Source organism: Epinephelus fuscoguttatus, linkage group LG24 (assembly GCF_011397635.1).
Source record: "Epinephelus fuscoguttatus linkage group LG24, E.fuscoguttatus.final_Chr_v1".
Taxonomy (NCBI): Eukaryota; Metazoa; Chordata; class Actinopteri; order Perciformes; family Serranidae; genus Epinephelus; species Epinephelus fuscoguttatus.
The window spans coordinates 7,508,935-7,522,123 of record NC_064775.1 but is presented as its reverse complement, the minus strand read 5'-3'; the positions used below and the strand labels follow the sequence as shown (position 1 = coordinate 7,522,123).

The 13,189-nt window shown below is 44.9% G+C and overlaps 1 protein-coding gene across 2 annotated transcripts in view; it reads left to right on the top strand.

The window, feature by feature from the left end:
- nrp2a (neuropilin 2a) overlaps positions 1-10,901 on the top strand; it is an 80,757-nt gene extending 69,856 nt beyond the window's left edge. The window contains exons 16-18 of one of the 2 annotated variants that reach the window (XM_049570244.1): positions 1,365-1,397; positions 8,161-8,229; positions 9,238-10,901. In XM_049570244.1, the coding sequence (XP_049426201.1) occupies positions 1,365-1,397; positions 8,161-8,229; positions 9,238-9,542 (407 nt within the window). In that variant the 3' untranslated portion in view covers positions 9,543-10,901. Of the gene's footprint in view, positions 1-1,364; positions 1,398-3,241; positions 6,326-8,160; positions 8,230-9,237 lie in introns of those variants that run through there. The other variant, XM_049570245.1, reaches the window with a different exon arrangement.
- The last annotated feature ends 2,288 nt before the right edge of the window (positions 10,902-13,189 follow it).

Here is a 13,189-nt window from a genome sequence, read left to right as displayed (position 1 = left end):
CACATGCATTTGACCCGCCGCTCCCTCTCATCCTCCGTCAACCCCACCATCGCCTCATCATCTCGCCCTCCATCAATCTGCCATTTCCCCTCCACCTCCTCCACTTTTTTGCCCGGAGGTCCTTGAACAGTGACACACACGGAGTGATAAACACCCCCAATCCTCCCTCGCCCTCCCATCCCAGTTTCAGAGACTCCTCCACCAAATACAGAGATGAAAGGAGGAAGGAGAGGGAGGGACAGCATTTATTCCTCCACCCAAAAAAAAAAGAAAAGAAAAGAAGAATAGGAAAACTAGGCCATAAACGCCCCGTGGGCCCCGGCGATGCTAATCTATGTTTCATTAGATTTCTCTTCTTCTCTTTCTCCGCTCTCCCTCTATCTCTCATGCGCTCACTCCTCTGTCGTATTTGTAAACAGAGCTTTTCCCGAGCCGTCAAAGGGAATTACTAGACAGGCTGTTTCCCAAGCAACTTTCTGGGTGCCTGGTGTGAGCCGAGCGCCAGCGCAGCCTCCTTAATCTGGCCCGAGCAGGGGCTTTGGAGAGGGTCTTAAACAGATCAGAGACCGAGCCGGGGGTTCAGAGCCAAAAACCCGCCGTCATCACTACTGACTGACGTCCAGTGTGCTTTGGAGTTGGACCGCAATCCAAGTGTCATCAAGGGAGAGCGTGCGTGTGAAGTGTCGCTAGCTTCTGTTCTGCAGTTGTGTGTATGCGCGTGTCGCGAGAGTCTTGAGAGAGTCGGCGCGGCGCAGCAGCTTGGAAGGCAAAGACGACAGCCCAGCCCTCCCCTCCTCTGCCACTCCCAGAGCATTCTGGGATGTTGCTTATCACCCGACGCAGTTGAGTTTTTCACAGTACGTTGGCGTTCCCGCCAAAAGGCGCCAGCTCCCAAGTCACTTTCCCTGTTTCTTTCTCACACACACACACACACACACACACACACACACGCTCTTTGTGTTTGCATTCCAGGCAATCAAAGTGAAGGTTCTGCTCTGTGCATTTGCAGCAAGCCAACAACCCCCTGCCCGCTCCAGTTTAACTGGACTCGCCAGATAAACAACTTGAAATGCGTGAACTTTGCAAACACACACGTATACCCTCAGCGCAGCCCATCTCAGATTCCCAGCTTGCACAATACACTCTGTTTGAAATTGCGTTCTGGCAAAGGAGCCGAGTAAATGCCATAACACATGCGAGTTATCTGAGGAATTAACTTAAATTTCCTCAGGAGGAGTTTGATAGTCTTGTGACATTTGTGTGACATTTGGCTGACTTTTCCCTCGTATTTCAAGTTATCTAACAATCGCCTCTCCCTCTCTCCCTCTGCTACTGTCTGCCTCACTCTCTCTCTGTCCTCGCAGAACCCTACGCGGCGTTCTCTCCCGAAAATCCAGGTGAGTCTGACTTTGGTATGATGTCACTTCCTCTCTGGTCTTGCTTCCTGCCCGTTGGTATGCACTAGCCTGGGGGGTTTTTTGCTTGGTGGCACTAAGTTGTCTCTTTAGTCCTCCACCGACGACAACACCGAGGCTGCTGGAGCTGTGTGAATAAATCTGCATTCATTATTATTAAAAGGAGTGATTCATGGCATCATCAGCAGCATGTAGACGTCGCCAAACAAATACTAAACCCCTTGCTAAAATCTTAATTAGCAAATTTGCAAATGAATCCTCTCAAAAGTTGATGTGAGTAATGTGCTGTTGTGCACTAGTTTTACCTCGTCAGTCTCAGTGGAAACAAAGGATTAGTCTCAAAAGAGCAAACTCGGCGTGCAAGGCGAGCTAAATCGAGCACACCTCATGGAGTCAGATATTTGAAAAGAACTACATATTCTCAGTTCCACGCTGCCTGACACAGCCTGAAGGGTTTTAAATAACTGTCTGCCTCATGAAAAATATTTAGAGCATCCTGGGGGACTCTATGAGATTGATGTTAGTGTTTTGGCATCTCATAATGTCTTCCAATAAGATAAGAGCTTGGCGGTTTCAGTGCGAATGTGATGTGTGTGCATTTCTTCGGCTTTTCTACTCCTCCGCCCTCACACACACTCACACACAGAGTCTCCAACCCTTGACAAACATGCACAAACACACACATTAATATCACCACACACACACACCAGTGTCCCCAGTGAAAAGCAATCAGATAGAGTGACTGAGCAGCGGCAAGCACGGGTGTCTCTCTCTCCTCTCCCTAACTCGGCGCTGTCTAATGAGTGTGTGCAGTGTGAAGTAGCAGGAGCACGCACCATTTCCCTCTGTAATTATGTGACACGGTCCAAAAATCAGGATGTATTCAGCTCTGCTTCACTCTCCCTAGTTCAATTTGACATTCTCTCGGTCTTACAACTCTCCACATCAAGTTTGGATGGCACGTTTTTTTTAGTCTTCCGATGACTTCGGGGGTTCGTTTTTGCATAGCAGCATTGGATGAAGGAGTAGAGGCTTCTTGGAAGGCGGTTAGCTGGTTCTTACCAAGAATTGGAGACGGGGGTTCAAGCCAGGGGCAGCAGCATAGAGGATCTGTGGAGATAGTCTCCAAGGAGACAGAGCTTGGCTTGAGGAGGAGAGGACTGGCCAGGAGGCTGATGCATGAGAAAGAGGGAAATGAAAAACCAAGAACAGAGAACAGGATAAATTATGTACTCAAACAAATCTGCCAACTCGAGCCAGCTAAATAACAAATCCCAATCCAATATCGGCACAGAGAGCTCCGGAACATTGGATCCCCATGTGGTGTCCGACTGACTCTTGCATGGTTCTGAGACTTTATCAGGGGGGCTGTTTGTGACTTCCTGTGCCAGTGCGAAACAGGAAGAGGAAGCTCCTTAATTCAATGTGTGTGGGTGCTTTTATGACTAATTATTTTGGCTGTCGTTTCACACCAAGTCATTCCATTAAAGCTTTGAAAAAAGAATTAATTTCATTGAATGTGACTGGAGCAACCATTGGACTGATTTCAAACCAAATCTCTTGATGATCTTGGTGTGAAAACTTGTCCCAACCCAAGCTACATGAGAGAAATGGATGCATTTTCTTTATTTTATTTTTTTGGGCCTTGGAGATTTATTTTATTTTTTTGCAACTGGCATGCTTGTGCATGCTCACATGAGGTGCACGCCTGCTGTTCGTATGATGACGACCAATAGGGATAGACAATAGAGAAGTAAATGTAGAAAATAAACAAGTGCCACTCCTCTCTTTTCCCGCTGGCCAATTACTCTGTATCTCTCCACCAGGGGGAGGCGTTCCTGTGCCTCCCTTGCCCATCCACTGGTATTACATTATGGCCGCCGGGGGCGCCCTCCTTCTCCTGGCGGTGGCCATCTTGGTCAGAGCCCTCTGTTGCTGCCGACAACACCTGGCCACCAAGAAGAGCCAGCTGTCAGTGGCCTATCACAGCTCCTCGCAGTGCTTCCAGTATTCTAACTGGTCCTCCAGTATGGCCACCCCAGGGGTGGAGCCAGTCCTGACAGTGAGGTTGGACAGCCGGGACCGACACCGTACCCTCTGCTGAAAAGAAGCACGTAGCTGTGTTTGGCAGAGCAGGACGGCAACTTGTGATGTCAGTGGCGGCGTGTGTCGCGATGCCGCAAGGTGGACGAACCCCTTCCCTCATTTAGTTTACAGTTGCAAAGGGTGACGACGACCTAAACTGCCAAGTGAAATTTTTGCAAAGACTGTGCTCTCTCTCTCTGTCTCTCATGGATGTAGCTTCGGTTGCTGTTTTCTTTGTTCCATTAAGGAGTTTGCTGTTGACATTTCACACTGTGCTGCTCCTGATGAGAGGACTGAAGTCTGAGTAAGTTATTTATCTGAGCAGCTTGTTTCGGACCATTGAGTGCCGTCTGGCTCCTCGTAACCCCAACGGTCCTCCTGGAATGACCCCAGCATGGACACACACACACAGACATGTGTGGGCTGGGGAGAGACGGGGGTCGAGCTGGTTCCGCTGCGAGAGCCAGCCGGAGCTGCCAAACCACAGGCTAAAACAAGACCCCAGAGACACGAGGAGCTCTGCAGTGATGAGAGAGAGAGAGGAGAAAACTGTTAGGCTGAGAGGCATTCGACATGCTAGCTGTGGAAATGATCTGGCAAGCCCCAGAAAATAAAGCTCTTGGTATCTCTGTAATAACAACACGAGATAGCTGTGATATGAGTTGTACCAATAGCGAGGGGGGTTGTGACGGAGGAGTGAAAAAAAATCCTTCCATTGTGCTTTTCAACAGAGCATGTGCACATTTAAAAACAAAGGAATGCAAATCCATCATACTTTAAGTCCTGCATCACAAATGGAGATAACCAGCTCGTTTGATTGAACGTCTTGTCTCCTCCTGATAAAGGCATCAGTCAGTGATGGATGCAGCCGTCCTCAGTGTTTAGTGTTTCATCTTGATTGTCTGGCGTAATAAAGCACGTTGTTCCCACTCCCATTTATGCTCCATACCACCCACTCCCGTTGTTCCCAGTGTCTCTGAGCTGCCCAGATGAAACTCACGCTGAGCCCCAGCCTTGTCGTGTTTTCAGTGGGAATATGCGCTTGTTGTTTTTAGGGTTGTAAATAGACACAGCTGTCTGCCATCGCCGTTTTTTCCCCTTGATTTATACTCCTACAAATCCCACAATGCTGCTGCACCAGCTGGAAGCCATAAGTGTGGTGTTTTGCTGTATATGTGCGCCCTTGAGAGGGATCCAAGATATGATGGAAACCAGAGCCGAGCTCCAGCTATTGATGGTTCTTCATTTAGTGCCATAAGACGCCGCGAGGGCTGTTAAAGGGGAGCTACGCCTGTTTTCAAAATTCATACATGTTATCCCCATGGTCTGAGACGGTCCAAAAATATTGCGAAACATGATCAACTATCTGCCAAAGCGCTAAAAACTAATTCATGATGTCATCAAGTATAAAGTGTGGAGCTGCTGCACAGACACTGAATTGACACTGAGATATATGGGACAGCACTACAATAGGATAAAGCTCATTTGGGTATTTAAAAAAGCAAACATCCTGTCGGGCCACAAAATCAGGCGCCCATTTCTTGTCTATAAGCAGCTCCAGACTTTATACTTGACGAAATCACAAGTTTGAGATGTATCTCCACTTTTGACGATTTTGACTTTCTACGCACTTTGATGGACACTTCTGGCACCTAATGGAGATACATGTTGAATAGATGATGTACTAGACGTCTTTCCATTGGTCATTTGGATATCCAACGCTAACGGTTGCTCGGGAATATTATGGACACTCCATGCACTGTAGAAAATCAAAATCGTGGAGAAAAGTGGAGATACGTGTTTTTCATCGGACAGCAACAATTTGACATTTATCAGATGGAGATAAAAAAGCAAAGATGATTCCGTCACAACTTAAATTTCAGGCTATGAATCAATCAAACAAGTCATCAATTAAAAAAGGAAACAGCCTCAGGCTAACATTAGCTACCCGTGCTCTTACGTACCCTGCCAGTCACCTAGCCTCCGGGAACGTGGCTCAGCCTTGCAGCAAATTTTCCCCAAGTGGCCACTTGCGGTATTGCAGCAAAAATGCGCCTAAAAAGGCATTTCCCGTCTCAACCACCATATAAAAGAGACGTCTATAAAACTGTTGACAGGACAGGACAGGATTATGACTTTCTATTCTGAATTTCTGCGCCACGGTGGTTTTATATTTGTAAAACCTTCCTTAACCCGAGAAAAGCGATTTAAAAACCCACGACATAATGTCAATGCAAAGGGGCCAGTTCGTAAAACACCACTGCCCATAGGCTGCATATTGAGGAAGGAAACCTAGAAGCTAAAAACCTTTTTAGCGTATGCACCAGGCGAGCAACTCCACTGGAATGAATAGGCGCCATCTTGGTGTCAATTATCTCGTCAACATTAGCCCTTTTTAAACAGGAATGGTGCAAATTTGCAGGAAAGCCCAATCAGTCTTCGTTCAGCATTGGCAGTGTAAAAACAAAATGCCGCCTACCTACTTTTGTTTATACAGAATGTGCCTTTTGGGGGCGTGAGCAAATAACAAAACGTGCAGCTCAGTGTGTGACGTAAACAGTGACGTGGGAGGGAAGCCGCGGCTGGTCAGTCCTTCGGCGATTCTCTCGTAAGTCGGCCCGGTCTTCACCGTCCCAGTCATCTGGCGGTTAATGGCCTCTTCGTTTGCGAGGACAAGGAGGGCGCGCAATTCCTTGTCTCCCCAGTTGCTCATCTTTACAGTGTCTGTCAGGTTTGTGTTTCCCTCTTGCTACTAGCTGCTCGCTAATTCCTGCTATCAGCTGTTTCCTGTTTATCGGATAATTGGGCACCTCGTACGGTAGACATATTGCTGGCTTGATCAGTGGAGCAAAAACAAGTGCAGCAACTTCACTGCTAGTCTTTAGTTAAATTTTGGCCGTCACATGTCATCAAAGGGGGGAATGTAACATGAAAATATGTCAAAATGTCGGACAGTCTTGCCCAAATCATCAAGAACAAAGAAAATACATTTGTGCATTTCTTTGTCGCCATCTTGCTGCTGATTTCTCATAACACTAGGTTGGATTGTGCCTTTGAACAACCTGTCTCAACAAGAATCACGACACACTTCCCATAGACGTTAACACCTAAAATGGAGGGTGAAGGGCTAAGTGGTAGGGCGAGGGGTGTAATGGGATTGACACTCACTTCCCTGGTTTCTAGTTGTGCGAGAAGGTAGCCCATGTTCACAAACACTGATTGGACTTTCCTTGACCATGGAGATATTATATTCTGAATCCAGGTGGTGTTCCCCTTTAACGTAATAAGACACAGTTAATGCACTTCTTACTAATGTTTATCTGGAATCTAAAAGCCTGTTTTGTTGTTTATGTCTCAAATCTCTGACTGAAGTAGACAAATTGGCGCCACTTTCTCCGTCATCAGACGGTACAGACGTGCTGAGACTTGACACGAGCTCAGTTTTTCGCCCCAGATTGAATCAAACTGAGGTCTTCACTCTGTGGCTTAACGGGCCGTGCTTTCTCGTGATCTGTCACACCAGCAAAAATCCATCACCCACAGCCCACAGCTCAGCAGAATGCACCTCGATTTGTTGCCACAAAATTGAGAAGCTGCACTTTTCTCCTCGGAGCGAAGGGAAGAAGTGTTTTTTGGCACGCTCTCGCCATGTGCTTTTAAATCAACTCGGGGAGGAGGGATTGGACACCCTACTTGGGCCATCTCGACACCGTTACGCTCCAAGCCTCTAATAGTTGTAATTAGTTAATGGACAGATAACATTTATTAAGGCTGCGGTAAGCACTTTTCCCTCCCATCTACCGCACCTTCCGTCGCCCAGTCCGCTGCCAACTACACTTCCCCCGGAAACAGTATTAATAACGCCATTGGCCATCATAGACCTCCAGATCTAGACGTGTGCCTTGCCAAGCAGTTACTCCCACTCCTGCATGCTTGCCAAGTGCAGCAAACACACACACACACACACACACACACACACAGAAAGTGAAAAGAAAACTCATCTAAAGTATAAGTACACTTGAGCTATTTGGCTCAACTTAAGTGCTGCAGCCATTGCGAGTTTTACCACACTTATAATCTTCCAATTCAGACACTCACATACACACATATCAATTTTCAGTTGGGCGAGTGTCACCGAGAGGGAAGACTGTCACACGCACTACTTAATGTTGACATTTGATGCTTTTATTTCTTTCTTTGATCATCTTATACACCACTCTTAAACTTGACAGTCACAGTGTCGATGATTTTAACGGTGATAACGATGGGTAATGTTAATTATTTGATGATGTTTGCATCTTTATTCACATGGAATGAACAGTCTTATACCATCAGTATGCTATGTGATGACTGTGTGTTTGACAGGAATGTATCATAATGATCTTTCTCTATTAATAAAGTCATATTTTTCTATTACTCCAAGACTTATGTGCGTGTGTGTGTGTGTGTGTGTGTGTGAATGCCAGATCTCTACATGGTCAGAAATGGCACCACTTAATATGAATTTACAATAATCAAAAGGTTATTCATCAGAAAATGTTTGTCTGGTTCGTGTCCTTGGCTCACTGTTACAAATGTAATGGAAATACAGCCACATGATGTGCCATACCAATAATTCTCTGTAGCTTGATGCTTGAAGATGGTGTTTCCTGTGCTTCAGTTACAGTTAAGAGACCCAATGAATTTGGAGATGGGCGACTTTTCAGCGGCAGAGATCCACTAGGTGGAGGTAAGGCACAGGGAAGGCTCCACAACACATTTAGTTTATTTTTATTTTACTTCACTTTATTTTACTTTATTTTATATTACTTGATTTGATTTTATCTTAATATACTTCATTTCATTATTTTTATTTTATTTTATTTTACTTCATTTTATTTTATTTTATTTTACTTCATTTTATTTTAGTTTTATTTTATTTTATTTTATGTTATTTTACTTTATTTTAATTTTATTTTACTTCAGTTAATTTAACTTAATTTTTTTTACTTCATTTTATTTTATTTTTATTTTATTTTATTTTACTTCATTTTATTTCATTTCATTTTAATTTATTTTAGTTTATTTTACTTCATTTTATTTTATTTTTATTCATTTATTTTATTTCATTGAACTTCATTTCATTTTAATTCATTTCATTGAACTTCATTTTATTTTATTTCATTTTAATTTACTTAATTTAATTTATTTTATTTTTTATCTTGACCCTCCTGAAAGCTACAAATATGTTTCCTTGAGTCTCTGAGTGACAGGGGAAAACGCAGGACCCTTCCTCCACCATAAACACGCCCTGTAACCATACTTTTTTTATATTCACACCAAATGTATTGTCAGTAGGAGCCAATGCAACGAGACAAAGTGATTTTTGATTAAATATGACTATTTTATGCTTCAATTTAGGTTATGTTCTTGCGCATGATCTGCATCCAGTGATAATTTCTGTTTTTATATTTTCTGGTGATTATAAATGGTGTGATATGGCAATTTTTTTTTTTTAAAGAAAACATGCCTTTCAAACCAGGGTTAGATGGTGTTTAGAATAAACACACAGTATGTCCATTTAAAGCTGTACTCCCCTCCCCTAAGCCAAAATAAAAAAACATGTCTCCCCAGTGCTTAAAAGATTATTTGACATGTCTTCCCCATTTTGCACCCCCTCCCCTCTCCCCCCCGACAAACAGTCCCTAACTGTGGTGAAATTAACTTTTCTCATCTACTTTTCCACTTCCTGTCTCAGTTTTACAGTTCAATGAGTGGAACACAGCGTCCCCGTCCTCCGAGCCTCCAGTGACCCGCGTCTCAGAGAAGGACAACTCCTGGCTCTACACCCTGGACCCCATCCTGGTCACCATCATCGTCATGAGCTCCCTCGGCGTCCTGCTCGGGGCGGTGTGCGCCGGCCTCCTCCTGTACTGCACCTGCTCCTACAGCGGCCTGTCGTCCCGCTCCTCCACCACCCTGGAGAACTACAACTTTGAACTGTACGACGGCCTCAAGCACAAGGTCAAGCTGAACCAACAGCGCTGCTGCACCGAGGCGTGAGGAGGAACCGAGAGAGGGAACAGAGATACAGCCATTTTGTGAAAACCTTTCACTGTTTTCATTTCCTCCACTTTCAGTTTACGTCCTCCGCGGCGCAGATCCCTGGACACACGGACAACGAGAAAGCCACTTTTTGTTTGTTTGTTTTTATCTCGAATGAGAGCTCCCTGCTCGTGGCACAGTCCAGCGTTGGTGGTGTTTGTGGTGAGAGAAAAACTGATGGATCGTCCCATCGCGAGGATGTTAGGCCTCAAAAAAAATATCTACACATATCAATTACAGATTCCTGCTCCACCAAAAGAACTGTTTATAAATGCATCATAGATTTGTAAGAGGTCTAGTTTTGAAGCTGGATGCTGTCAGCTACACATACTGAGTCAGACACGTCGTGTTGGAAAGGTGGTAGGTTAGGAACGTGCTTAGAAAGCGTCTTTTTGATCACATGTGAACACGGTGGCCTAGAACTTAGCTCCTTTGTGCGGCCCGTTGGCTTCTTTTGTTCCGTCGTAGACTCTGCTACCTATCAGCCTCAGTTATCCTCTTAGTTCCCGGCGGCCTGCGGTATTTTTAGCCGCAGACGTCTGTCGAGTTTGTCTTGGTCACTCTCTTTATGTTTAATGTTTTCGTTCTGGCCTGTCGCCAGCCTGCGATGGCAGATAAGTAGAGAAAAAAAGAGGTGAAGGACGTGTGTATGTGTGTGTCGAGGTGGGGACGGGGAGGGGGGGGGCAATTTTAACACATTCTTTTAATGACAGAGAGAGTTATTGTTAGATTTAGTTGTTGCTGGTTCCTGTCAAACAGAAGGTCATGTTTACATTGCGCTTAATGGTGAAAGGTCAAGGAGCTTTGGTCGGTGCAACCTATGGATTGCTGGTAAGGGCAGAGACTGGAGACACAAAGAGACTCAGAAGCCTCTCTCTCTCTCTCACAGGGGGGCGACGTTCTGCCTGTGCTTTTATGACGGACACACAGGATGAAAAACAAAATGGCGGAGAAAGCTCGTCTCAATCGACTGACTGTGTGCCAGACGCACAACAAGCCTTAAAAGCAAACTGTTCACGGGAATGGTTAAAAAAAAGGAACGCGAGACAAGAGGTGTCCTCAAAAGCCATGATTTAAAGGACCTACTCCCCCCACTCACACACACACACACACACACACACACCACCCTCCACCTCAAACTACTGGCTCTGCTTCGTTTAGTTTTTAAGGTCAGCTACGCGGGCATTCCTCGGGACTGTTTTGAATCCGAACAGGTTTTGCACGCTCTGAATGGACTCGTAAGCCATGAGAAGGAGAGGGTGAGAGAAGTCTCCCACGCCCACACACACACACACACACACACACACACACACACACTACTTCACTTGTATATACAGATGTATATACAGAACATGAAGACACACCCTCTCTCGCTCGGACACACTGAGAGGCACTCCGACCTACAAATGAAGGGACCAGTGGCTGCTGCTGAGAGGCCTGAAGTATATATTTAAGACCGTGGATTCGCCACACACACATGCACTCAACATTTCATCCCATCTAGTTCCACACACACACACACACACACACACACACACAAACACACACATCATCCCTCTCCTCTGAGGCCCGCTTCTCTGGACCCCACTGACTCTTTTCAAAGTGCCTTGGAGCCTCGGGGATCCAGCTTGCCTTTGGAGCCAGTATCAGATACAGTGACTTGACGCTGACAGTGACAGTCGCAGCGCCCCCTTCCACCCGGGAGGACCAAACAATGTTTGGGGGGAAAAAAAAAAAAAGGACAAGAAGCCGCCCCTTTCGCACTGCTCGGACTGCTGTTGTTGTTGTTTTAAAGGGGTCTTTGTACAGAAATGCTCTTTTTATGATTGTTATTATAATTATTGTTATGATTATTTAATAAAGGATTTATACCATACTGAGGAACAAGCTGGCCAAGAGTTTATTCCTGGGATACACACATTAAATCAACTTTTATAGATGTGGTTTGTGCAAGTGGTGTTGCCATACCCCAGCAGAGGCTGTTGCTCGACGACTGAGGGTACACTCAGCGAATCCTCTTATAGTAGTTCATATAATTTCATACAAAAATGCTTGTATCTTCTGTCAAATCCCCTTTTTCACTTAAATTTGCCTGGAGTGGGTGCAGACTCCTAATTAAGAATGCAGAGCAGCTTGGTGCATTTCACCCTTGGGCCAATCCGTGCGTGACGACACCCTTCCTCGAGGCTTAAGGCCTTGTTTACACGGATACAGATACAAATAAAAACAGATTTTTATTTATCCCGTATTAAAAAAATTCCGGGTTTACACGATCAGCTGTGAAAACGATATCACTGTTTACACGAAAACACAGAAACGGCAGCTTTTTGCTGCAGTTAGCATGCCAGGCCAGTAGGTGGCGATACACCATATGTCAAACACTGTAGAAGAACGTTCTGCGCATGCACAGTGATTTGCTTTCCTCTTGGCGCTAGCGATAAAAACATTGATAAACTACATTTTAACCTTATGTAGCATAGTTAGCTGCTATGCACTTACTAATATTGGGCACAGCAGACGTCTTCGTTTGCAGATGTAGCCGTGATGTTGATGCAGCAGTGCTAAGTCCATTTGCAAGCTCGTAAGTAGTCCCAAAAGTGCTAACAAAACGTAAACAACCCGGCATGTATCCGCAATTGTTGTTGTGGTTCCCGGGCGTCTAACGGGCATGTGCGAACTGGGTTGCAACGTCATCGTTTTCCAAAATTTCTGTCTATCCTGTTTACACGTCTCCATAGAAACAGATAGTTTTAAAAACTTTCCATTTGGAAGCCGTTTTTGAAAATCTCCATTTTCATCGAGAAAAATGCCGGTTATGCATAAATGATCGGTGCAAATGCAAAGATAAATACCCGTTTTCGGAAATATACAGAACCGTACAAACGGGCCCTAAGAGAGTTGAGGAAATGCCCCCCCAGGACTTTCTGACCCTCCTTCAATTGAACACAGACCTCATGTCAGCAAACATAGGCCAGTTTGAGAGTCCAATGCTGTCTTTTGCTGAGCTGTCTGAGGGGGATTTATGGATCTTAAAACCCAAGTGGAGGGAATATTAAAGAATCCCCTTACACTAGGTCATCTGTATCTGGCGCCCCACTTGGTGTTTTATCATTTTACACCTGCAGGCTTCTTATAGTGATTTTATTTATTGCTTTATTTCACTGACACCCAACAACATAACCCCTACCCCATGTGGTGGCATCTCCATTGCAAAGGCTCTCGAGAGACTTGAGATTTGGGGAATGCTTCTCACACTTCTTCTTTCTGACCCGCTGAAATCTGGTCTTCAAGTTATGAACTTAACGTAAGAATATAGAAGTTAGGTTTGAATTACTAAATTAAGTAGAATGACTGTGAAGTTACAGATTTGGGAAAAGAAACATGGTTGGGCATCTCTAGGTTTCGGCAAGTTAAGTTATGTAGGTTGCATTTAAGGCAGCATGTTCTCCAGGTTCTTTGCTTGTCAGTTTTGGTTAATTGGTGACTTAAAATTGCCCGTAGATATAATTGTGAGTCTGTCTCTGTCAGCCCTGTGATAGTCTAGCAACCAGTCCAGGGTGTACCCCATGTGTTGCCCAAAGTCAGCTGGCATAGGCTAATGTAAA